The sequence below is a fragment of the Setaria viridis genome, chromosome 7 (assembly GCF_005286985.2).
Source record: "Setaria viridis chromosome 7, Setaria_viridis_v4.0, whole genome shotgun sequence".
Classification (NCBI taxonomy): Eukaryota; Viridiplantae; Streptophyta; class Magnoliopsida; order Poales; family Poaceae; genus Setaria; species Setaria viridis.
Window position 1 is genome coordinate 21,030,995 of NC_048269.2, and position 26,244 is coordinate 21,057,238.

General features: G+C 47.8%; 5 protein-coding genes across 5 annotated transcripts; 2 read left to right on the plus strand and 3 right to left on the minus strand.

The window, feature by feature from the left end:
- The first annotated feature begins 8,827 nt into the window (after positions 1–8,827).
- Positions 8,828–10,552, plus strand: LOC117863891 (glyceraldehyde-3-phosphate dehydrogenase A, chloroplastic). Its single transcript, XM_034747798.2, has 3 exons — positions 8,828–9,038; positions 9,144–9,693; positions 9,814–10,552. Exons 1-3 carry the CDS (start codon positions 8,886–8,888, stop codon positions 10,314–10,316), a joined length of 1,206 nt encoding a protein of 401 aa, XP_034603689.1. The 5' UTR covers positions 8,828–8,885; the 3' UTR covers positions 10,317–10,552.
- A 670-nt stretch (positions 10,553–11,222) lies between these two features.
- Positions 11,223–13,992, minus strand: LOC117863892 (uncharacterized). The gene is made up of 7 exons (XM_034747799.2): positions 13,682–13,992; positions 13,523–13,558; positions 13,281–13,418; positions 12,987–13,073; positions 12,423–12,470; positions 12,260–12,336; positions 11,223–11,618 (listed from the first exon to the last, which is right to left on the minus strand). The coding sequence occupies exons 1-7, from the start codon at positions 13,754–13,756 to the stop codon at positions 11,471–11,473; spliced, it is 609 nt and encodes a 202-aa protein (XP_034603690.1). The 5' UTR covers positions 13,757–13,992; the 3' UTR covers positions 11,223–11,470.
- A 1,004-nt stretch (positions 13,993–14,996) lies between these two features.
- On the plus strand, positions 14,997–17,105 carry LOC117865666 (agmatine coumaroyltransferase-2). Its single transcript, XM_034749892.2, has one exon. The coding sequence runs from the start codon at positions 15,306–15,308 to the stop codon at positions 16,650–16,652; it is 1,347 nt and encodes a 448-aa protein (XP_034605783.1). The 5' UTR covers positions 14,997–15,305; the 3' UTR covers positions 16,653–17,105.
- Positions 17,106–17,318: 213 nt separating this feature from the next.
- LOC117865799 (NAP1-related protein 1) lies at positions 17,319–20,707 on the minus strand. Its single transcript, XM_034750036.2, has 10 exons — positions 20,432–20,707; positions 19,594–19,716; positions 19,450–19,500; positions 19,213–19,281; positions 19,013–19,126; positions 18,864–18,925; positions 18,243–18,303; positions 18,091–18,147; positions 17,970–18,008; positions 17,319–17,655 (listed from the first exon to the last, which is right to left on the minus strand). The coding sequence occupies exons 1-10, from the start codon at positions 20,561–20,563 to the stop codon at positions 17,599–17,601; spliced, it is 765 nt and encodes a 254-aa protein (XP_034605927.1). The 5' UTR covers positions 20,564–20,707; the 3' UTR covers positions 17,319–17,598.
- Positions 20,708–21,585: 878 nt separating this feature from the next.
- On the minus strand, positions 21,586–26,108 carry LOC117863607 (ATP-dependent RNA helicase SUV3L, mitochondrial). The gene is made up of 2 exons (XM_034747407.2): positions 23,899–26,108; positions 21,586–22,539 (listed from the first exon to the last, which is right to left on the minus strand). Exons 1-2 carry the CDS (start codon positions 26,031–26,033, stop codon positions 22,482–22,484), a joined length of 2,193 nt encoding a protein of 730 aa, XP_034603298.1. The 5' UTR covers positions 26,034–26,108; the 3' UTR covers positions 21,586–22,481.
- Between the last annotated feature and the right edge of the window lie 136 nt (positions 26,109–26,244).

Genomic DNA, 26,244 nt, shown 5'->3' on the forward strand with positions numbered 1-26,244 from the left:
GAGCGTCCAGGGGCCGGGGCCACGGCCGGCGACGCCGGACAGCTGAAACAGTGGAGGGAAAGGAAAGCGGGTGCTCGGCCAAACTGTGGCTTATGCATTGCCCCCACATCTCGTGCGGTCGTGCCACTCATTTCATTTGGGCGTCTCCCTGGCGTGTATCCTCACTAGCTACCGTGTTCTGCTCCGCGCATGCCTTTGTCTTTTGCGGTGGATGGTTTAGCTCAGCCCGCCGGGTTACACCTGGGACCGACACGCTGCAAACTGAAAAGGTTGAGGAAAAACAAAATAGTACTTGTTATACCGTTGCTACTTACGGGGTACTTACGGAGGAGTAACTTTTCTGCCACCGACAGGAGTAAGGTTTTACTAGGATGCAGTACGTAGCCTCAAAAGTTACAGACATGTTGTTCAGCTACTTTGGCAGATCACGCTCTATACGGCTGTGCATCAGTGCATGTACGTACTACGGCTGTCGGTACGTAGAGCTAGGGCTATCTTCTCATGTCACGCGGGTCTTGTCTCGGTGAGGATTCCATTAGCTTTTTTTATTTTTGGAAAGGAAGGATTCGGTTAGTATTTTTGGAACGGGACGGACGACCTATGCGGCAGCCGCACAAACGATTTCCGGCGCTTGTGGGTGGGGGAACAGGCCGGATGGCCAGAAAACGGGGAACGAGCTCGCCGGTCGCCGCTGCCCGCTGCCTAGGTTCTCACGCGCGCGATTTCTTTTCGGTTTCATGGTTCATGAAGCCGGCGTACTACTAAAGCGCACTGGCAAAAAACAATGCGGTAGCCTCGCAGCACCTCGCTCCACGGCCACGGGCCCAAACTTCGAAGCCGGCAGGAGATCAGTAAACGCCAGGCGTGAATCTCCAGGCAGCGCCTGGCCGGCATATGCTCTTTGCACGACACGGATTCACAACGTGGGAGGGGTTTCATATACGGCTAACTGTGTGACCAGCGAAGTAACCGGAGGCCAGGCCAAAGCGAGGGAAAGGCAGCAAAACAGCGAGGCGAGCTGGCGGTCAAAGCAAAGTGGCCCGGCCGCAGAGCTCAGGACACGTCGCGTCCAACAGTGGCGTGATTGGGACTCGATCCCGATGAGACGAGGCGACGTGATTTGTGATCACCGATACCATTTACCGCCCGTCGGCCCATCTCGCGGCTGACGCGATGGGATGGGATGGGAGTGCAGCAGCCTGCAGGACAGGAATCTACGGAGTAGCTCCAGCGTCAGGCTCTCCCGAGCGCGTCTCCTGTTCCCCTGTTCCTAGTTTCCTACTAGTTCCCAACACTGGTTCTGGCCGTGGCCGAGACCCGAGATGGCCCAGTGGCCGAGACCCGAGATGGCCCAGTGGCCAGAGCGTGGCAAACCGGCGAGCTACTCTAGGTGTAGCGTGGGGGCACACCGCACGTCGCGGTACGTTACGTTGGATTGGTTGGAAGGAACCCTAGCCCTGCCCCCCAGCCCGTAGCTCGTCGCAGAACTAATCACGTAGTAGTAGCAGCAACTTTGTCACTGACCTACTTTCCTTGTGGCGAGATCTGTAGGTGGATTTTACGCATTTAGCCGAGGCCAGGCGCGTCATCAGCACTCTCGGCAACGGCAAGCCGCACCGGAGTCGATGTCGACGCCTTTCCCGCCGATGGAGATGTGAACCCTCCTGCGCTCCAGCCCCGGTTCCCGACCGCGGCCGTTTTCGTCCTTGAGCGGAGTGCCGGAGGGCTGCTTGCGTCGCCACATGCATGTTGCCATTCCTCCACGCCCCCACGCCGACGGCTCCGACTTGTGCCGGCCGGCCGGGCCACGAGAGGTACGAGGTGATTGATCCTGTAGGAGTACGCCGGCTTTACCTAAAACGCCTTGCGCACAGGGGGGACAGCGACGGCGTTATTATTTGCTCCCATCACGATGATCATTTAGGAACGGCAACGGGAAACATGAGGGGCTAAACTCCCTGCCACTGCTCCGGATCGGACATGTGTGGATGTGCCCATACCCTGACACAGTGATATTGATACCACTTCCACGCTGGCGCGTGCAGGTGCTACGTACTAGGACTTCAAAGGCCTCCGATCGGATAGACATGTCGATGGCACGCATGTAGTAGTACGAGCTAGACCCAAAGTAGAGCGTACGGGTGTAGGGTACGTATCCTTCTGTAGTAATTAGTTCATCAACTCGTGCTCTCGACCTAATGTTTTTAGAAGATATTGAATCTGAAAATTATTTAGAAATTAAACCCCTACCTAATAATTAAAATTATTTATCTACTACTCTCTTATTTTTTCAATACTCCAACATAATACTCATATAGATATGTATTTATCTTTGTTCAGTTGTGATTGATTTTTAATTAATAATTACTCTATAAAATTTTTGATCCACATTCACACCTTTTTTCATTTTGTATCGCACCTCCATACATTATGTTTAGCATAAAAAATCAATATTTTTCATCAATTCCTCACATACATGTATAAATGGTCTAAATGGTGACACTCATCATGTGTATGTACTTTAACTTAGTATTTCTATATTAACAATGACATAAATAGGTAATTTAGAATCATATATTAGTTTATTTTTGGACGTTTCTGTATAATGCACATCAAGATAATTAGATTAAGCTTTGAGTGTTTACTTTATATTATTTTTAATAGGTGGGTAACTTAGGTACAAATTTAGAATGATATTTTAAATTATGCTATATAATGATTGTATGAGTAAATTGGATGAAGATTATGAGGTTACTTTAGATTATTTTTTATAATGGTCGACCTCAGTAACTTAGACACAGGTTCAGAGTTTATTTTCGAATAATTTTATAATGGTAGTGGTGGGTAACTTTTTAGAAAATATAGCAGATCATTGACTATGATTATTAGAGTTTACAGGATTGGTGTTTGAGTTTTTTGATTTTTTTTAAATTTCTAGAAATTGTCTTTTTTTTTCTAGCATGTCTGGTGGGAACTAATGTGTAGTCTCCAATGATAAAAAATGAGACCACAATGTTACAAAACTATTACCATGAGCTACATCTCATTTGTTAAATATTCGAACACAATACTTATATAGATATATATCAAAGACCTCCGATCGGATAGACATGTCGATGGCACGCATGTAGTAGTACGAGCTAGACCCAAAGTAGAGCGTACGGGTGTAGGGTACGTATCCTCGTGTAGTAACTAGTTCATCAACTCGTGCTCTCGACCTAATGTTTTTAGAAGATATTGAATCTGAAAATTATTTAGAAATTAAACCCCTACCTAATAATTAAAATTATTTATCTACTACTCTCTTATTTTTTCAATACTCCAACATAATACTCATATAGATATGTATTTATCTTTGTTCAGTTGTGATTGATTTTTAATTAATAATTACTCTATAAAATTTTTGATCCACATTCACACCTTTTTTCATTTTGTATCGCACCTCCATACATTATGTTTAGCATAAAAAATCAATATTTTTCATCAATTCCTCACATACATGTATAAATGGTCTAAATGGTGACACTCATCATGTGTATGTACTTTAACTTAGTATTTCTATATTAACAATGACATAAATAGGTAACTTAGAATCATATATTAGTTTATTTTTGGACGTTTCTGTATAATGCACATCAAGATAATTAGATTAAGCTTTAAGTGTTTACTTTATGTTATTTTTAATATGTGGGTAACTTAGGTATAAATTTAGAATGATATTTTAAATTATGCTATATAATGATTGTTTGAGTAAATTGGATGAAGATTATGAGGTTACTTTAGATTATTTTTTATAATGGTCGACCTCAGTAACTTAGACATAGGTTCAGAGTTTATTTTTGAATATTTTCATAATGGTAGTGGTGGGTAACTTTTTAGAAAATATAGCAGATCATTGACTATGATTATTAGAGTTTACAAGATTGGTGTTTGAGTTTTTTAATTGTTTTAGAATTTCTAGAAATTGTCTTTTTTTTCTAGCATGTCTGGTGGGAACTAATGCGTAGTCTCCAATGATAAAAAATGAGACCACATTGTTACAAAACTATTACCATGAGCTACATCTCATTTGTTAAATATTCGAACACAATACTTATATAGATATATACTTATTATCTTCATCCAATTGTGATAGATTTTAGTTACTAATTACTCTATAATATTTTTATCCACATTTATAATCTTTAACTTTTCACTTTGCATCGTAGGTATGCGCTTGAATTTGTTTCATGGACCCTAAGTTTGCTCTATAATTTTAACATAGAAACATATATTCTCGTCACTTCGTCTATATCTTTATAAATGGTGACGCACATCATGCGTATATACCTTAGTTATTATATCATATACCGATAGGGTAAGAAATAGATGATTTAGACTCACATATTGCTGTATATTTTTAATTAAGATGATTAGATTCAAATGTAGGATTACCTCATGTAATTTTTAATAATGACATATGTGGGTAATATAGATGCAAATTGGTTACTTTAAGTTTTTTTAAATGTTAGTGGTGGGAAATTTATTTGCAAATTTAGGAGGTTATTTTAAATATTATTTATAATGGTATGAGTATTTTGATGAAGATTAAGGGGTCACTTTAGTTAATTTTATATAATGGCAGACGTGGAAAATTTAGATATAAATTTAGGGGTTACTTTAGGCTATCTTTATAATGGCATATGTGGGTAATTTTTTAGAAGCATAATAGATCCAATAATTATGATGATTTGAGTCTACTAATTGATGGCTAGATGTTTTGCTTTTTTATGAGAAATTTTATGATTTCTTTCCTTTTCTGAAGTGTCCACCTAAAATTTTAGGTGGAAAAGATCAGAGGTAATCCTAAGAAGTACAGGAGAGGTTGATGCAGTGATGCTGATAGCGAGCCTCAGTGACAAGAAAGGAGCTTGCAGCGCGAAGTATCTACCGCTGCATGGATGGAGATGGAGCCGGGCTACGGGCATGCACGCTCGCTTGCTCCACCCAAGATCGCTGCCACGGGGGCATGGCAACGGAGCTAACCGCGACCGGTCCGTGACGTGATGACCATGTAGTCCACGGTAGGCCCGGGCCGCGGGAGCACCACCAGCAAGCGGGGCAGCGCCCGCGCGCGTCGAGTCCGATCGAGCCCGACGACGCGCGCCAGCTGCAGCCTGCAGGGTCCCATGGCAGGTGAGCGTGGTGGCAGGCCCTCACATGTGCCCGGTCGGGTCTTTGCGCTCTGCTCCAGAGTCCAGCCCTGCGCGGCTGCGCCCCCGTTCACGTGGGGCCACCGCGCCGCGCGGATGGGCTGCCTCGGCCTGACGGCCAGCGCCCCCGCCGCGCCGTACGCGCCACGCGCGCTCCGTTCGCAGCGCCAGTGGCAGCCGCGCATGGCATTGGCACGGCAGCAAGGCCCCGAGCCGGCTGCCGAGTGCACGCAGCCACAGCTGGCCTATGGTGGCAGCCGGCATGCGCCCGGAGCCAGCGCCCGGCGGCGAGGCCGCCAAGAGCACGCGCCTTGTTTTTTCTTCGCCGCTGCGTGCTGCTCCGTTCACACGCCCGGGCGCGGGTGGGTTCGGAGGCCGGCGGGGGGGAATGTGGTCTGCCGTCGGGCGTGGCGTGGAACTCGTTCGAATTCGCGCGGGTTGGATGGAGGCTTTGCGGTGCTTTGAGCTGGCGGCGGCTCAGTTCCAGAAAGATTCCGCGGTTAAAAATTCCGAGGGGCACATGCGATGGTGCCAAGGCTGCAGGTGTACAGATACAGTATACAATAGCGTTGCGAGGACTTCGAACAAGTTGCTGCTTTGCGGACTATTCTACTCGTTCCGGTGAGCGGTAAACGGTGCGTTTCAACCGTATAGCAGATTGGCTCTGGTTTCTTTCTTTTTTTGTGCGAGGAGCCTGTTTTTTTTTTTAAAAAATAACCGGTGCCTATCTGCTTGGCTGTAGTATTTCTAATTTTGGTTACTACCAGTACATTTCTGCTTCGGCTTCGTTGCCAGGCTTATGGGCCTGACCCACAGTACTGCCAGCCCTGGAACAAACCCAACTGCAAAAGTATGCGGGGGAATCAAACAAGCCCACTACGTTGCTGTCGGGCCCGTTTGACCACCAGGAGGTAGGCTTCTCTAAAAAAACGGAGGTAGGCGAGGAAAGAGCCCGTACAGTACAACGCACGGCGAAGAGCATAACGCACGGGCTGGGCTGACGCTCATCACCTACTTTGCGCTCGGCCTGGCCCCATCGGTGTCCGGGGGCTTGGCGGAGCAGCCCATCGGTGGAGAATGGATATCGTTATTCGTTCGTGTACCGGCATGAGCATGTGCAAGTACACTGATCCATGTTGGTGCCTTGCGCGAATAGAAGCAAGCGGCGAGCTCGGAACGTAATGCGACAAGCTTGCAAGGAGCAGCATCTTCTACCACTACAAGGGATGCAAGTCTGGATTGCTTTAGATCGACCCAAAAACTCATTAAAACAAACTAATCTTGATTTCAAAGAAGGGAGAGTGGGGATAAAAATGAACTAATTAACCAGCCAGCCTAGGCCTTGTTTAGTTGACCAACTTTGGACAACCAAAAATTACTGTAGCGCAACTGTAGCGTTTCGTTTGTATTTGTGAATTATTGTCCAAATATTGACTAATTAGGCTAAAAAGATTCGTCTCGCAAAGTACAACAAAACTGTGCAATTAGTTTTTGATTTTGTCTATATTCAGTACTCCATGCATGTACCGCAAATTTGATGTGATGGGAAATCTTCTTTTTGCATAGTATTAAAGTTGGAATTTGGGGATGAACTAGGACCCTACTACTGCATACCTACTGGTGTCACCACTTGGATGTTGGAACTAGCAACTGTGCTGTGTATTGTGGATGCGACCGTTGCACAGCACTAGCTGACCCGGTGAAAGTAAAAATCCTGTGGAGAATGGCTCCAAGCAGCCAGCGGAGGCAGACGCTTGTCCACGTCTCTCTCAACCGGAAAATAAGGGGGGAAAGATCCTGAGAACTGGAGGCCAGTGTGAGCTGCTTCGGCTTAGCCGCTTACTACACGTTGCCAAAAGGCCAGCGCGGATGGCCACAACTCCAAATCCTCGCCCAGCTCCGCCTCACGCTCCCGCCATCCTGTTCACAACACGACGGCCTCACAATTTCTTTTTCTTTTTCTTTTTTGCAGGAGCTCTGCTATGCTATTTAAAGAGGAAAAGCAATTCAAAATCTTACAAAGTCGATATTGCATAAATATTAGAGCTCACACTACTCAAGTTAGAAGCTAAACTCATGGGTTTACATGACGCCTCACAAATTTGGGAGGCGACTGGTGAGTAACCCACCACCAATCGCGAGGGCACCCTCTCATCAAAACAACGTTGGTGTTTCTTTTTTTTAACGTAATGTAAATGGCAGGAGCTCTATCTTTCAATTAATAAGAAAAGATTAAAAGAGTTTAAAGATCACAAGCAAACGGCACGCCGCTGCAACCGCCCAAGAGTGCTTCGGCGAACACATGTCTGGAGTGTTATAAAAAGAGCTATGTGATCTAAGTTAGGGACCAAAACGTCCGTCTATATTGCTCTATGCATTCCTTGTTCGCTCTGCCATCTGATGGGCCGTTAGAAGCTTGTTTTCAAAAATTCTCCTGTTACCCTCTTCCCACATATTACACAAAATGTAGATGGACATTTCGTTGAAATCTTACTGCTGATTTTTGTGGATATATACTTTTCCGCTGCCTCCCACCAATCTCTGATGTTGTCGAAATTTGAGGGGTGTGCTTGCTAGGGAAGCACACAAATATCTCTCATACAGAAACTTGGTTCTAGACCGCTTGAGCATAGGGCCAGAGTAGAAAGAGGTGTTGCCCGGATTCCATTGGCCCATTGCATAATGCGTAAGAGGTTTTGGTGTGGCCGTCCTCTAAGTGTGAGGTTGCCTGTCGTGAGAATTTTAGTTTGGATGACAATCCAGACGAACAGCTTACATTTATTTTCAGTGCGGGCATGCCAAATGAGATTGGCTTTGTGACATCTATGTGACCCAAAAAACTGAGCACCATATGCTGATTGGGTGGAGTATTTGCCGTCAGCCGTCCACTTCCAAGTATTTGTATCCTCCGCCTCTAGGTATGTCCTGCAATCTGATCCGAGTGAGACAAACTCCTCAACTTGAGTTGTAGTCGTATTTTGTTATGCAAGGATTTGATCCACGTGCTGTTCCATAGCTCTTGTGCCATTGTCTTGTTTTTTCTTCTCACCAGATCATATAAATGTGGCCCTAAATTCCTTGGTGCCTCGCCATCAAGCCAAACTATGGTGCCAACACCTCGCCTTCTTTCCGTTCGACGTCCAACTATGGTGCCAAAAACAACGTTGGCGTTTCACGTCCAACTGGTAGTGGCAGCACGGACTCTGCCGAAATAGAACACCGAATATCCATCAACATTGCTTTCAGGGTCTCGTTGCAACACCTGAGGCCTCCAAGCTCCTCCAGCCCAGCAGCACTAGTCTTCTGCTCCCTGTAACAAAAAAAAAAAAATACCAGCACCACGCCGCGAAAGGTCACCCCGAGAATCAACCGACGAAACGAGAGGGGAGGAAGAAAGGTCACAAGTCACAACTCACAAACAGAAGGGGTCGGGGGCATGCACGGAGAAAAGGCCACGCATCGATGAGCGTAACAGTGAAGGTTGTGGGTGACGCGGCCAGCCATCGGCAACCATACGTTGGGCTATCCAAAATCTCATCCCTCAACCAATCCCGACCTCACGATCCCGCGCCGCGCCCCCGCGCACCACAAACGCGGCCACCCCAATCCGCCAACTCGTATATACACGCCGCTTGTTGGCTAGCATCGTCACCTTGATCGATCCCGCCCCTGCTCTGGTCCGTGGCCACCACCATGGCGTCGCCCATGCTCTCCGCCACCACCGCGCCGCTCCAGAGCGCCGGCCTGTCCGAGTTCTCCGGGCTCAGGAGCTCCGCCTCGCTGCCGCTGCGGCGGAATGCCACCTCCGACGACTTCGTGAACGCCGTCTCCTTCAGGACCCACGCGGTACGTGCTCTGCTCCCACCTGCATCATATATGTGTCGGGACGCGTTAGCTTCATTCGTTTCACGGCTTGGGGGATGAACATGCTTGCTTTGCCTGCGTGTGCAGGTCGGCACGAGTGGCGGGCCTAGGCGGGCGCCGACGGAGGCGAAGCTGAAGGTGGCGATCAACGGGTTCGGCCGCATCGGGCGCAACTTCCTCCGCTGCTGGCACGGGCGCGACGACTCGCCGCTCGAGGTCATCGCCATCAACGACACGGGAGGCGTCAAGCAGGCGTCTCACCTGCTCAAGTACGACTCCACGCTCGGCATCTTCGACGCCGACGTTAAGCCCGTGGGGGACAACGCCATCTCCGTCGACGGCAAGGTCATCAAGGTCGTGTCCGACCGCAACCCCAGCAACCTGCCGTGGGGGGAGATGGGCGTAGACCTCGTCATCGAGGGCACGGGGGTGTTCGTCGACCGCGAGGGCGCCGGGAAGCACATCCAGGCGGGAGCCAAGAAGGTGCTCATCACGGCGCCAGGGAAGGGCGACATCCCCACCTACGTCTGCGGCGTCAATGCCGACCAGTACAACCCCGACGAGCCCATCATCAGCAACGCCTCCTGCACCACCAACTGTCTCGCGCCCTTCGTCAAGGTCCTCGACCAGAAGTTCGGTGCGTGCTCCATTATATATGCTCTCTTCTGCAATATTGTAATGAGTCCATGTCCCGATCAGGCTTGGCATGACGATGCTTACTAAGACCTAGCAATTAATATGATGCATCGCATCGCAGGCATCATCAAGGGCACCATGACCACCACCCACTCCTACACCGGTGACCAGAGGCTGCTGGACGCCAGCCACCGCGACCTGCGCCGCGCCCGCGCCGCCGCGCTCAACATCGTGCCCACCTCCACCGGCGCCGCCAAGGCCGTGGCGCTGGTGCTCCCCAACCTCAAGGGCAAGCTCAACGGGATCGCGCTCCGGGTGCCCACCCCGAACGTCTCCGTCGTCGACCTCGTCGTGCAGGTCTCCAAGAAGACCCTCGCCGAGGAGGTGAACCAGGCGTTCCGCGACAGCGCCGCCAACGAGCTCGCCGGCATCCTCGAGGTCTGCGACGCCCCGCTCGTGTCCGTCGACTTCAGGTGCTCCGACGTGTCCTCCACCGTCGACGCCTCGCTCACCATGGTCATGGGCGACGACATGGTCAAGGTCATCGCGTGGTACGACAACGAGTGGGGCTACTCGCAGAGGGTCGTCGACCTAGCTGACATTGTCGCCAACAATTGGAAGTGAAGCCTCGCATTGTAATAACCCATCCTCGGCTTCAAAATTTTCCCCAGGGTCTTCCCTGATGATAATTTGTAATGAGAAATCGAGGACCCAAACTCCCAACAATTCCTTTTATTTTCTCTCTCTCCCTTCTCCGATTTTTCATTGTCCAGGGACGGAGTATAATCGACTTCCGGCAAAGGAAATCGCAAACGCTGTATAATGCAGATTTGTAATATATACTATCTGTTGCAAGGTTCTTTTGTAGATTTCAAACCCTTTATTTGTTCAAAGATGGCTAAATGAAATTAGAGCCAATTTTCTTCAAGGAGTTGTTTACTAATAAGTTAGATGCAGTTTAATCGAAACGAATACAAGTTCAATGAAACGCATACAGTTAAGCTTTATTCCACTATGAAATAAGGTTCCGTGATTAGGTGCACGCAGCCGTGAATGAGAGTCGCCGGTTTATATAACCAAAGGTTGCACTCTATTTGTATTTGCTACGAACTGGTGTGAAATGATCGAGAAACAAAACCAGCCTGCAAGTATGATGAATATTAATGGTGCTCCAATCTGGTTACCTGATGTTCTTGATGCGTCACTAGGAAGTTATGAAGCATCAGTCAAATTGTGCGTTCAAATGATGCAATCTGTACCGCCCTGCCCCAGTTTGTCTACTGGCATTTTCTGTGGACTTCATAGTTCACATGATCCTCATCCTGGATCCTTGATTCCTTGGTGCAGGTTGCAATGAGTGATCAAGAGCATATGGCATCTTTTGTATGCAGGCCATAAGGTGTTAGACCATACAGTTGAATGCAAGGATGGCATCTTTCCCTTTCTCAAACATCCAGCAAATTTTCAGAACATATTTTCCTTAGAATTTCAATAGCTCCATTTCGTATCTCTTAATTCAAATGGCCCATCTTTAACAGACAAGAACAGATCTGCACCTGGCTTCATTGATCAAGTAACTAACAAGTACCAAATGACTACATTCCACTAAAACCTAGCACGACAGACTCTATTGATGCCAAGATAAACGTTCATAGGGGCATTTTTAACACACTACTTTGGCACAATCTAAAACAAGAAAACAGGCACTAGTCTTTGGTCAAGGAAAATATATTCCTCAGATGCTCTGCATGGAACTTGTAGATGATACCCACCCTGTCTCAAGGACCACCATTGAAAAGGTTCCAATCATGCACATTGAAATTCATCACGGCAAGTTTGAAGATCTCGGACATTGGTAAGCATCCAGCTTGTTCAGCAGGTATGGCCGGACCAGCTGCAACTGCGGTGGCGCTTTCACTCAAGGGGCTGAAATAAAATCAGACATAATAAACCAATTACGTCTGCTTGTAACTCTGGAGAACAACAAAAACCAATCCCTCAATTTACTAAATAGATATCACAAGGCATTGGTAACTCTAGGATGATGTTACGAACTTAGATATGTAGACTTCACTCATGTTTTAAACCTTTAGGACCTTAGTGTTTCTTGCAGCACATTAGAATTCTGTTAACATCTCCATGGCTTATACGGTTTTGATATTTTGCTTACAATTCTCGTGCACTAGAATTCAGCGTGCCAAAGTATAAAGCTGGAAGAAGTTTTCCATCTGAAGTTCTGAACATAAGGGTTTCCATAGTGCCAGGCTGACAGTGACTTGCATAAAAATGGAATATTTAGCAAGCAGAACATTTACATTTACATAATTGATGTTCCCTTTCAACATTACCGACACTCATTTTAACATGTGAGGATGCATTCGAACTTATAGACTAATATCTTTACATATACACACCAACAAATGGCAGTGGATGGTAGTTGTGTGATTTAAAATCAGAACAAGCTTCTCAGCCTTGAGGAAGCATGAAATGGTGAGACTATTTTGTTTAGAATAATAAAAATACCAATTAACAGCAGAAAATATACGATAGCGATCTACAGGCCTTACTTTATCAACAGTGGCTCGTATGCGGTGATAAGCACATCAGTTGCTGCATTTTTGATACGTATGTTTGCCAGGTAAAGCTGTAAAAGGCAACACGGCATTCAGCTTGAAGAGCCAATATATATCTAATGTTCTTAACATACTCATCAAGGGTGGGTATACTCACTCGGACAATGTTCTGTGCTTCTCTTCCCTGCCTCCCTTTTGAGACAGCCTACATAAACAATGATAAGAGGGCATGAGATCCTACGGTGCATTTTTCTGACACTACTTGCTATTTCTCTATCATTTGAATACATATCAAGAAATTGAATTAGAAATACTAACATAATTATCACTATGCAGTTGAAACATATATTTCATAAAGCACAACATTTCCTGGACAGGCCCTTCTCCCAAATGAAGACTAAAAATTGCCTTTTCTCCCACTCAGTTAGCATATCTGAATTCTGAAGGTGCAGTCACTATATGAGAATATTTGAGCAAACCAAACTACTAACATTGTCTGTCCGTACTTAGTTATTGTTCATAAGGATGTTTAATCCCTACTGAAAACTTGTTTATTTTCCTTAATTTTCACAAAAAGGATTACACTACACTTCAACAACAGTAGAAATCTTTTATCATCTTATCCAAAGAAGCACGAACAGAAGCCAATCGACAAGAGATAGATTGATCGGGGTGGCAGTGTGGTACACCATATTGATATCAGCACAGTAAATATGCTTACCAGCTGGCCAACTGAAGTTCCAGCCACTGCAGGTGCTTCTCCAAGACGCAGACCAGCTAGCTCGAGTGTCCCAGAATGCTCAACCACCTAGCAAGCAAACAAGCAACGATTTACAAACAGGTCTCTTTTACGTCAATCTAGTTGAATCAGGTAGCATTGCCATCCAATGCACAGTAAGTACACAAATAGTTCTCTGAACGAATTGGTAATTTGCTGGTGGATGAATTGTTCCATGGCTTGGCGGCACTAATTAAAACAGTAGGCAAGTCAAAGGGGTTGTTGACTTTTGTTTACCAAGTTGTCCGCGGCGTCTTGCTCGTTGGCGATGTCGCGCAGGAACCAGAGCGCGCTGCCGGCATCGTCCACCTCGCCCTTGAGGTCGAGCAGCTCGACGATGAGGCTCTCGTCGCGGGCTGGATCAACGAAGACCTCCTGCACAGCACACAGCCCATCAAATTAAAATCAAACGGGTTCTGCAAACAGCGAGCAAGCACATCCCACCGGAATCGAAACTGCAACGCGAGGATCGCACGAACCTGATGGTCGGGGACCTCCCGGATGTTGCTCACGTCCTGAACAGGTCAAGAAAACGAAGCCCAAAACAAAGCGTTAAGTGCACGCGCACGCGGAGAAGGAAACTGAACCTTCGGGGCCAAGGAGAGTGCGGGGAAGGCGGAGAGCCTGCGGCCTCGTACCTGGAAGCGGGCGGGGAAGGCGGTGGAGATGGCGCCGCCGAACAGGGGCCGCGGGACGCAGCTCTCCCCGGCCATCTCTCGACCAGCTTCTCTCTCGGTTCTCGGCTCTCGAGAAAGGGGGGGACAGCAACAGCTTCCAGAGCGTGGTGGAAGGCGCGGGCGGGGAGGAGGGGCCGGGCCGGCGATTCGAGGGGCGAGTTATATAGGCCGCGAGGTGGTGGGGGGCGGAGTCGCCGCGCGTCGATCTGACGCAGCGTCGCAGCTGCGGCCCCGCGTGGAGGCTACGCACGCCGAGGTGTCCCGCCGCGGCCGGTTTGGTCGGTTGCTCCGCTCGCGGGCAGCCGGCAGGGCGGCGCGTGCGGCGGCGGTGCTGTGGGCGGGCAGTGTGGGCCGAGTCGAGCGAGGGAGGCAGGATGAGGCCCACAGATGGCCGTGGGCTGCCTACCAGTACCAGCCCATGGCCCATGTTGACAAAGCTATACTACGTCTTGTACTCTTAACATAACCACTTCAGTTCAGAACAAGTCGGATGTCTCGTAACTTCATCAGACAAGAAAAGAAGAACAAAATTAGGAGTAGAGTGCACATCCCACCGCTTAAACACAATACAGTTGAAAACTTGAAATGCATATGGTACTAGTCCATATAAATACAGTTGAAAACTTGAAATGCATATGGTACTAGTCCATATAAGTCTATTTTCCACGAACAGATTCTCTGGGTGTTTGGTTCCATTTGCTTATTTTTAGCACGTGTCACATTGAATATTTATATACTAATTAGGAGTATTAAACGTAGACTATTTACAAAAACCATTATATAGATGGAGGCTAAACGGCGAGATGAATCTATTAAGCCTAATTAATCCATCATTAGCAAATGTTTACTGTAGCAACATATTGTCAAATCATGGACTAATTAGGTTCAATAGATTTGTCTCGCCGTTTAGGCTCCACTTATGTAATGGGTTTTGTAAATAGTCTACGTTTAATACTCCTAATTAGTATCTAAATATTCGATGTGACGGGTGCTAAAAATAAGCAAATGTAACCAAACAGGACCAATCAGTCAGCTGCGAGCCTACGAGTTGAATGAGAGTATGAGATGGCGCTGCCAACCGCATCCTACACCTAGCTAACAGCAAGGTGCTAAGGCTATACAGATAGGTTTGAACTGTGAGTTCGGCATTAGTGAGTAATGCTTTGCATCAGCTAATTAAATTCTATCAGGAGTAGGATTAACAAGTGCAAACCAGTTTGTGCCAAAACAGCCAAAGAGTAGCCCTGGCTTGCCTAGGCTACAACCAAAACAGGTCGATGAGACGAGTTGTCACATTTGTGACACCCATAATTTGGGACTCCCTGGCTTGCGCATGCTGCAATGGCGGTCCAAAGTAAATCCCGGCTATTAGGGACAGTGGCGGTAGTAGAAGAAGGTAAGGGACAGGATAGCGGGGAAGGCGGCAAGCAGGACAAGCAGGATACCGGGACTTGCATTGGCGCGCTCGGGTCGGTGGTTATTCTTGTTCAAAATATAGCGCCACCCATCAATCCACATCATCATCTCCTGGATGTCTGCATTAGCTTCCCAACGACGCGCGCGCACCGCACAGTGATCAGCAGGCATGAAGATCACCGTGCACTCGTCGAAGGCTGTCAGGCCCGCCTACGGTGCCAACGGCGTCCCATTCCCGGCGGCGGACGCCGTCCCACTCACGGTGTTCGACAAGGCCAGCTTCGACGAGTACATCTCCGGCATAAGCTTCTTCCGCCCGCCGGCCCCGCCCAACAACGCCGTCCTCGAGGCGGGGCTGGCCAGGGCGCTCGCCGAGTACCGCGAGTGGGCCGGCCGCCTCGGCGCCAACGCTCGGGGCAGCCGCGCGATCATCCTCTGCGACGCGGGCGCGCGGTTCATTGAGGCGACGGCCGACGTCGCGCTCGACAGCGTCATGCCCGCGCTTCTGCAGCCTTCATCCGCGGTGTCGGGCCTGCACCCGGCCGCCGACGAGGAGGAGCTGCTGATGGTCCAGGTCACGCGGTTCGCGTGCGGATCGCTCGCCGTCGGCCACACCATGAGCCACGCCGTGGCCGACGGGCAGGCTGCCTGCAACTTCCTGCTCGCGTGGGGCCAGGCCACCCGCGGGGTCCCCATCGACCCGGCTCCGGTGCACGACCGGGCGTCTCTCTTCCTCCCCCGGGTCCCGCCGCGGGTCGAGTTCGATCACCGCGGCGTCGAGTTCAAGCCGCCTCACGGTGCGAAGGCGGCGCGCAGCAGAAGCAACGACGCCGACGACGTGGTGGTCGTGCACCGGGCGCACTTCACCCGTGAGCTGCTCTCCGAGCTCAGGTCGCGAGCGTCGTCGGCGCGGGCTGCGCGGCCGTACAGCACGACGGTGTGCCTGGTGGCGCACCTGTGGCGGTGCGTCACGAGGGCGCGCGGGCTCGACGGCGGCGCGGTCACCAGGCTGCGCGTCGCCGTGAACGGACGAGCTCGAATGAACGGGGCCCCGCGGATACCCGAGGGATACACGGGCAACGTCGTGCTCTGGGCGTGGCCGGCCGCCACCGCGCGGGAGCTGGTGAACCGGCCGCTGCGGCACGCCGCGGAGCTCGTGTGCCGGGCGGTGGCCCGCGTCGACGGCGACTACTTCCGGTCCTTCGTCGACTTCGCGGGCTCCGGGGCGGTGGAGGAGGAGGGGCTGGTGCCGGCGGCGGACGCGGCGGAGAAGGTGCTCAGCCCGGACGTCGAGGTGGACAGCCTGCTGCACGCCGCGTTCTGCGACCTGGACTTGGGCGGTGGCCGGCCGTTCCTCTTCATGCCCGGGTACCTGCCGAACGAGGGCTCCGTCTTCATCGTGCGGGATTTCTCCGGCGACGGGGGCGTGAGCGCCTACGTGCCTCTCTTCAGCCGCGCCATGGAAAGATTCGGGAGATGCTGCTACTCCGTGGCAACGGCGGACGCTCGTCTTTAGATCACTGTCTGCTTTTGCTGGTGCTTGCTGTGATTTGATCTCCGTCATCTGAAACTAATTCAAAACCTATGCGAATCGAATGTCTTTAGCAAGGTTTTTGGGTGGCAGGCCGGACCGGCGATGGTCGGGCAAGATGCCGGCGCCGGACCGCAAGAAACTGCGATGGTTCCCGTTGGGAGGGAGCGATATACGAAGGCGGGGAAGAAGAAAAGAGGAACTGCATGCGTGTCTCAAAAGACTCGACTCACATGCCTATCCGGCTCCAAAATTATCTCGCTGCAGCCGGGAACACCTGTCACATCGGATGTTTGATGCTAATTAGGAGTACTAAATATAAATTAATTATAAAACTAATTGCACAGATGGAGTATAATTCGTGAGACGAATCTATTAAGCCTAATTAGTCCATGATTTGACAATGTAGTGCTACAGTAACCATTTGCTAATGATGGATTAATCAGGCTTAATAGATTTGTCTCGCGAATTAGCACAAGGTTCTGCAATTAGTTTTATAATTAGCTCATGTTTAGTCCTCCTAATTAGCATCCGAACATTTGATGTGACACTGTTAAAATTTAACACCTCGTATCCAAACAGATGTATACCTTCATAAGAAATCCACTGCATAACCCCCCAACACCAACACCACCAGGATGGGCAAGAGCATTGCGCACAAATACTACGAATACTCGAATAGCCATGATAGCTATCGATACTTTCTGCAACTACAGCAAATAATTAGAAGGCCAAGTAGTGGATTACATTTGCACGTACAGAAACACCCATGAGTTCGCTTCTCAATCCATAAACCGAAGTTCTGAAAATAGCTCCTAAACCAACTAAGGCAAGCACCAAACACCGCAAAAGGGGACACTTCTTTCCACAGCCCTCTGGAGGCCCGGTCTCACTCATTCTGCAGACATAAGTTATCAAACCCGATGAGGACTCAGGTCTCCTCTTCATCCTCCTCATCTTCTATTTCGGCTTCCTCCTCATCAGATCCCTAGAAACATTGCAGGAGAATGGTAAATACAGGTGTAGAATGGATACAGTGATGCGACGGTTCTCAACATCTCCAATCTGCATATGCAAATAATAGACGCATATAGATGATATAACAAACATGACTAAGCATTCTATGGTGTATAGTGGATGTCTAAATGGCACATTAACCATGATACATGACATGATAGCAGTACCATTAACGGATTAACCTAATGGCCAGATGCAACAGAAAAAAAGTAGGTAGTAACAGAGAAAAAAACGCAATGCACTTTTGCCTAAGGAATAGAACCACACAAAAAAGGATTGAATTACCTCTTCATCATCCTCTTGTTCAAACTCGCCTTCTAGCTCCTGCATTGAGAGATTTCAGCACAAGATACAAGGATATAAAAAGGAAACAGACTGAATCACTTGTCACAAAAGAACCACTAACATTGTTGAAATACTTCAAAGGATTAGGCCACAAATCTTCCTTGATGACGTCTGCCACCTATGTAATGGGGGTTATCAGAGAACATCCTCATCTGGAACATGCTATATTTTTTAGGTCCCAACCTCAACGGTAAGACCTGGAAATTGTTATACCTGATCCATCTCACCGTGAGCAAAACTTTCATTCTCTGTATCACTGAACCAAGTGAAGAAACTGCAAAACAAATGGAAGACAACTTTACAGAATCTCCAACTTGCAAATCAATTGAGAGACATTTTACTATACTCAATAAATGATGTAATGCATAAACCAGGTAAAAGAAGAGGAAAGAAAAAAGAGAGAACATTTTCCAAGCACACAAAATGACAATCTTGCAAATAGCAACAAGACTATCTATCGGATCTCTGTGGAAAGGGAAAACCAATGCTTACAGATACATCAGGAGGCATGACCTTGTCAGGTATTCTCCAATAAACCATGCGATTATATTGGATTAAGCATGTTATGTATGCCAAATCACAAGATCAAGCAGCCACTAAACCACTAGGCACTAGTATACAACACATTTTCATGAATATTTCAGCTAGTCCTGAGCTGTTGACAAGATAACACGGAAATGAAAATGGCAGAAAGAATGCTATCCCTTGGAGGCTCGGACAATATTGACATCAGAAAAAAAGCTAGCATGCATAGATTGTTTGATTATGTAATTGTGCATCACTTACTACAAACTAGCAATGGGAAAATTTTGTGCTCAAATGGAAACTAGATACCTTTCATCAACCAGTAGTCGCTTGTCACCCTGCTTGGTGCATGCCTTTCCATTGACAATATCCTAATGTATAAATGAGAAAACTCATTAGGTTCTCTTGGCAGGAAGTTGGCATGTAAAACACATAGTATGATGGTCAAGGGACAATACCATTCCTGCCTTCCACTTAATGGAGGTAGCCTTTACTGTGATTGTTCCATCATCACTCATGGAATACGTCTTTGTAAGCTTTTTATCTTCGAAATATGGATTGGAAGAAAAGGTCTTCCAGTTCAAGGTAAGTAGATAGTAAAAACAGAGTTTAAAAGAAAAATTAAAAATAAGTTATAGAAGATTCAAAAGAAGCTTACTAGAGTAATAGAGCAGCCCGATTTAACATCCTCTGAGTCCACAAATACAGATTCCAAGTGTTTAAAAATCTACAACAGAAAGAACATTGAAAGTTCCTGAGTACATAAAGATGCTTCGATTTGCCGACAGGTTTCAGAGAGTTTCACAGTATACAGGTGTTCTAATTATTTGATTTTATTTATATCTGCTAATTTGTACTAACAAAGATCCAAAAGCTAAACACATGCCAAAGGTACCTGTGTATCATCCTCGGTTAAAAGATCAGCGAGCATAGGATGGCTTAGGAACTGCAGGGTCAGCACACAGCAGTGTCACAAATCATTAAGCACTTCCAGTAAAAGAGGGGATGCAACACAAATCATAATAGAAGATATGCAAACCGCTGTCAGCCAGAAATCTGGAATTTTCTGGATAACTTCATTGCGTCGAGCATAAACTGGTCTGCGAATTTCATTGTATTTCTGTTCCACCTCTAAAACCTCATTGCTTGCTTCCTCATTAACCTGTAACAAATTGATGCTATGAGAGAAAGCCTACACTTAAAATACATTGAAACAGCCCTCACAAAAATTGCATACGAAACAGCAATTCGCCATGTACATGGGAGTAATGTAAATTGCAATTCGTCATGTACATGGGAGTAATGTAAATTTAGCCAGGGCGTGCGTTTCCACGATGACATTCAACATCAAATTTTACTTTCCTGAAGCATTCAACACTTACAACAATGATCGGTTTCCTAAATCATAAGTCAAGCTACGCAATTGCAAGATTCTACAATTCGCTTGCTTAGGCTCACAAGCAAGTGGATTCCGACTTTACATTCGGCACGTGCCTTGTTGCGTCTAATTTTTCACGATTCCGCACGAACACAGAAAGTCTTCCATCCATCCTCGCACTAAACAGGGCGCAGAGAGAAAACCCTCCATCCCATCCCGATTCCCCAAAACAAATTCTTCCACCCAGGCCACAATCAACCAATCAATCACCCAACGCCGAGTCACAGCGGAACCATCTCGCAGATCACCCTGAACCGCAGCGAAACCTCCACTAAAATCTCACGCGGAAACCGCTGGAAAAACGACCAAAATTCCAACAACCTCCTAAGTACCTCACCCAGCGAGTGAAAATTCTCCAGTGACGGAGCAATCACAATTCATAGCGCGACAAATGAGGCGGATGAAAATCCTAAACCGCTTAGGAAGCGAAGCGACTCACCTTCTCGATCTCGTCCTGGACCTCCTGGAGCTTCTCGATGGAGAGGAGGAGGGCGCGGTCGATGGGCTCTCCCCCATCCTCCTCGGCGCCGTCGGTCCTCGCCCTCTTGCCCTTCTCCTCGGCGGTCCGCATCGCCAGCAAATCGAAAAACCCCTTTCGCGAGGGGCTCTAGGGTTTTAGCACTCTCCTCGGGGATAGGGAGGCTGGCTGCTGCTGGCGTGCGCGGCTGCGCGCGGTGGGGAGAAAGGGGAGTGAGGAAACCGAAGGGCCAGAGGCGGGTGGACGGCTAGTTGGGGGTTTTTATACCGGGCCGCGCGGAGATTCGCGCTTGCCGCCGGTTTGAGTACGGTTGGGTTGGGCCCCGTGAGCCGTGGCCTAGTGGTAATTTTCCGATGCTTTGAGTAGGCCTAACGGGCCGGGCCGCGGGGGGGGGGGGGGGGGGGGGGGGGGGGGGGGGGGGGGGCCGCGGGGGGGCGGCGCGGGGAACTCTACCATAAACGACTACAAATTACAAAATCATAAAAAAAGGTTATAAAAATACACTAAAGCCTTGTTTGGCTAATCCCCCAACCCTCTTATGGAGGAGATTAAGGCGGAAAATCGGAAGGCACGGAAGCTAGTACGATTACTAGTGAAGGTTCCTGCTAGATTGAATTCCACGAACTGGCTCCCAATCCCTTAAAACAATCAGAAAACAGTCTGAACCCCAGTCCCAGCCTCCACTTCTTGCATAGATCGTTATGTGGGGCCTGTACCTAGAACTGCGCAGCATCCCGTCGAACCACCTTGGTTTCGCCAATTTCAGACAACGACAAACCGTGTCCACTTAGGCAAATACTAATGGAGAGTTTCATTTTGATGTTTCCAAGATAGCCACATAAGCAACGTGAAAAATGAAATTGTGTTTGAAACTACCTCTACAATGCAAAATTTTATGGTGTAGTTTCATATGCACTACATGCAAGACACAAACTGTGTTGGTAACTGTGCATACATGGTTTCATTTAGATGAAACCCCTCTTACCTCTCTCCTCATTAACTCACTGCCACATAATCAAAAATGCTGACATGGCACCCTAATTAATGTGCATGAAACTTCTATGAAACCTGCACTGGGATTAGTCTTAGCACCTAAAATCCGAAAACACACGCCAAGCCAAAATGTTGTGATTAATGTGCTCTCCAAAAATTACAATATAAAGAGCGTCGAGGTAACTAAACAACCACAAACATCCTGAATACATAATTGATGAAAACTGTCATATGGCAGTTCCTACCTATTAGGCTATTACCACTATTCTAATGTAGCATAACACGAAATAAATAATTTAACTGCGGTTAACATCTTGACCCTCGTAGTTGTTGCTTGCCGTGCAATCAACTATTGCACAACAGCTATTCAGCTAGTTTGCCCTAAAAAAAAAAAGCTATTCAGCTAGTCAGGGTAGATCTCCCGTGGTGCCATTGAAATAGACAGCTATTCAGCACACCATCTGGTAAGGCTTCAGTGTCGTTCCAGGATAACAAATCTGAGCTCCAACAGACAAAACTAGCGAAGTCAACTGAGGGGGTGTTTGGATACTAGGTGCTAAACTTTAGCAGTGTCACATCGGATGTTCGGATGCTAATTAGGAGGACTAAACATAAGCTAATTATAAAACTAATTGCAGAACCCCAATGTTAATTCGTGAGATGAATCTATTAAGCCTAATTAATCCATCATTAGCAAATGGTTACTGTAGCACTACATTGTCAAATCATGGACTAATTAGGCTTAGTAGATTCGTCTTGCGAATTAGACTCCATCTGTACAATTAGTTTTGTAATTAGTCCATGTTTAATAATCCTAATTAACATACAAACATTTGATGTGATAGGTGCTAAATTTTAGCATGAGGTATCCAAACACCCCCTGAGAAAACCCCCTGAGAAAACAGCCATGGGATGCCATAGGTGCGGTTGGAATTGAACGAGCTGTCCCAACTTGGCTCAACAGGGTCTTTTCATAGCATCCAATTGGGCTTGATCTGTTGATCAACCCATGGGAATTTCAAGCCGCGAAGTTCAAGGGAGGAGGAGAGTTCTGGTTGACCTTATCTTGCCATTTCCTGCAAAAAGAAAGAAAGCATAGGTAACCGAGATATCCCAATGAAATGGGGAAAACATCCTCAACCAGTGCAACAAAATTCTGAGGCACCTCAGGGACGAATTTCTCTCAAAACAATGATCATGGGAAATTGTAATGAAGGTCCTTTTGGGAAATGATCAAGAAATTTCGGTGAGCTTAATCGTCACAAGCACATTTCGAATATATATAAAAAAACAACCTATCTATTAAATGTCGGCTGTTACATTGCATGGTGCACACACAAAAAAGTGTGTATATAGGATAGGGAATTTGGCATACTGCAACTTTTTAAGCTAACAAAAAATGCCTAAGAGCATGGCACTTTTACAAAAATCACTGAGTTCCAGACATGCACAATGATATAATAACCATATAATTTCACCAGTTAACCGAAAAGTTACTGCTACTTTACTAATGGAATTTACAACATATTGCCATTAGCAATTAATGTTAACCAAAATAACAGCTTCTCATTTTTTTTTCTCAACCAGATGCATCATGGATAGGTGCAAATATTTCCTGGTTGCGAGCAATTTCTTCCTGAATGGTAACATCTCGACTAGCTCCAATCAACAGACTAAAAAATAACAGTAAGCACATATTGTGGCTAGCACCAACTTGAAGTTTGCCAGCGGTATACTACCATAATATTTTCAGTTTGAACTCGTCCACTGAAGCTGTTTTCAGCATTGAATGCTCATTGATGTCACAAAATATACAGTTTTCATTACTTCATGATCATCCAAAACAAATCTAAAGACACCATAAGTCACAGGTTCATGAAATAAATGTTTGTTCGTTCTGGTGATTTTGTAGTGACAATGAGGTATGCACTTCTCTTAGTGGCTCATGGTGCGATTATTTCACAGGTCCACAACATTTTTATAAAATACAGTGCTTGCTCAGAAATATGCATTTTACCATAATAAACTCGTGATCGATTCATCAGCAATTAATGTACTTCAGGGCCTCAGGCGAACTCATTTATCTAAGGACAGACCCAAATTTATTATAAGTGCTTGTGTTCTGGGAGCAGCAAGCAGCTTCACAAGCAAGGATCATACCGAATACAAGCTCTGAACATATAGCAAAGCAAGGAACAATTTCCAGCTAAAAATAAATCAGGACGGGAACAGGAAAGTTGGCTAAGAGCACATCAGATCAAAACTATGAGATACTGCTTGACAGTTCATATTCAGATAATTCTCCAATCAAGGAGGCAAAGAACAAATCCAGAATATCTGAAAGTGAACTTCCAATTATTCTTCCTAATTGATTTACTTGGCAATCCACTTGCTAAAAGCTGGCTTTGTTAGGAAAGATGGGTTGGAGCTATTACCTCACAATTGTTTTGGCAAGTGCCCTTGGCCGTTCATAACCATCTTTAGAAACATCTTTTGCACTGTCATTTGATGCCTGTTCCTCATTGCACTCATTGTTGTCTTCTCGTTGCTGCCTAGGTTGTTTTCTTGATTCAGGCTTCCAGCATGCTTTTGCAAGTGACTTGCCAAGTAAATCAGCAATACTTATTGCCATTTGCTCAGCTTGCTGCACCTGAGGAAAGTTGTCTTCCTCAAAATGATGTGACAGCCACAAATACATTGATAGGACCTGGTGCTTTGTCTCAAGGTCCAGAAGCTCAGTGTCATTTTTTGCAGAAGCCCTTGGCACTCCCATTGCGATGCTAACACGACGGCTTTGGCTATAGTGAGTGGCAAATCTTAGAAGATGGTACATGGCTTTTGGATCCCTTATATTAACTGGAGCAAAAATGAAATTGTAGCGATCCTTGAGGGATAGCCCCTGGACCCTCTCGAGCATATTAGCAACCTTCTTGATACTGTCCTGCTGGCACATAAAGTATGTCTTATCAATGCGACAGTTATCACGAAATTTATCCAACAGGTCATTGAAAGAAAGGTCTGGGAATTGGCTGGCAAACATTTCCACTTGCTCAAAGCAAGGAAAAAGACCAACTTTCTGTGCCTCCTCAAACGGCTGCTGCAGGCACTGAATCAAATAATCCAAATCGTCCTTCAAGAAAGTTGTTGTGAGTCCATCAGGGTAAATACTGCCCCTCCGACCAGCACGGCCAGCAATCTGCTTTACCTGCGAGGCAGGAACTGGTACCATCCTTTCCCCATTGTATTTGGCCAAGTTATAAAATACAACCCTCCTAATGTTAAGGTTCAGCCCCATACCAACTGCATCACTTGCTACAAGAACATCATACTCGTTATCCTGCTCATTGAAAAGCTTTGCTTGTTGCCGTCGTGTCTCTGGTGGCAGAGCTCCATAAATAACACAGCACTTGTGCTTTGTAAACTTCTCAATTGCCAGCCTCACCTCGAATATCTCCCTGCGTGAGAAAGCAACAATGCAGTCACCAGAGCGTACATTCTTGAGGTCCCCAAGAAGTGTCTTTGCCTCAACAACAAGAGGCTTGAATCGCTCATACTGATGCACCTCCAAATCATCTCCGGTATCTGCACAAATCTTGCGGACAATCTTGAGCACACTAGGGTCACCACAGAGGTGTATCTCATCTGCCTTGAGCCCAAGCACAGCGCGTGTCCATGCAAAGCCCCTGACTGGGTCAGCCATCATCTGAATCTCATCAACCACGGCAACTTCGTAGAGCTCCTCGGTGGACACCATCTCAATGGTACATGCGACATGGTTGGCGAAAGGCACTTCCTTAACCTCCTGGCCGGTGCGGAGGGTGCAGTAGACTCCGAGGGCATTGACCTTGTCGAAGACCTCCATGGCGAGGAGCCGGAGCGGGCTGCAGTAAACCCCGGACTTGGCGGCGGCGAAGCGGGTGAGTGCGTTGTGCGTCTTGCCGCTGTTGGTGGGGCCGCAGTGGTACACGATCTTGCGGCGCATGGCGCGCGCGAAGGGGTACCAGGTGTCCGGCGCCGTGAGGTCGGCGGCGGTCATCACCGACCTGTGCTGCTTCAGCTCGTCCGCGAAGTTGGCGATGCAGAACTCGGCGAAGGCCGGGAGGAGTAGCGCGTGCGCTTCCTCGGCAGGGAGGGAGAGGAGATGCGCCGCGGAGTCCCTGGAGAGGCGCGGGAGGAGGAACGTGCGGAAGCGGCGGACGTAGGTGGGGAAGGCGGAGGATGGGACGTAGAGCGCGAGCGCCTGGTCGCACATGGCCGGGCTCTTGGCGAAGCCGCGGACGAGGGCCACCACGGCGTCCCACGTGGCCTTCGGGAGGTGGGTGGAGCCGGCGGCGGGGTCCCATGCGGAGAGCTCGCTCCATAGTTGCTTCGGGTCAAGAGGCGGCGGCTTCGGATTGGGATCACCGGCCGTGTCGGCGGAGGAGAAGAAGCGATGCTGGGGCGGGAGCCATGGGGACAGGGGTTGCGGCGAGGGGCGGTGGAGGTGGGAGAGGAGCGGGAGGATGAGGCGGTGGTTCGGGGAGGAGGTGGAGCGGCGGAGGAGCGCCGCGGCGATGGCGGCGGCGGCCATTGGGTTGGTTGGGTCAGGCCGGCGACACGGCGGCGGGGGGAAAGAAGGGAATGAAGGGAGAGGCGGCGCGCGAGAGGCGGGCCTAGTGGGCCGTGGTGGGCTGGGGCTCGGAAATTGAGGGACGAGGACGATAGCTATGATGGGCTAATGCACAAATAACAATTCCTTTTGGACTCGAATGTGAAACGCCGCTCTCCCTCCACCCCCAACC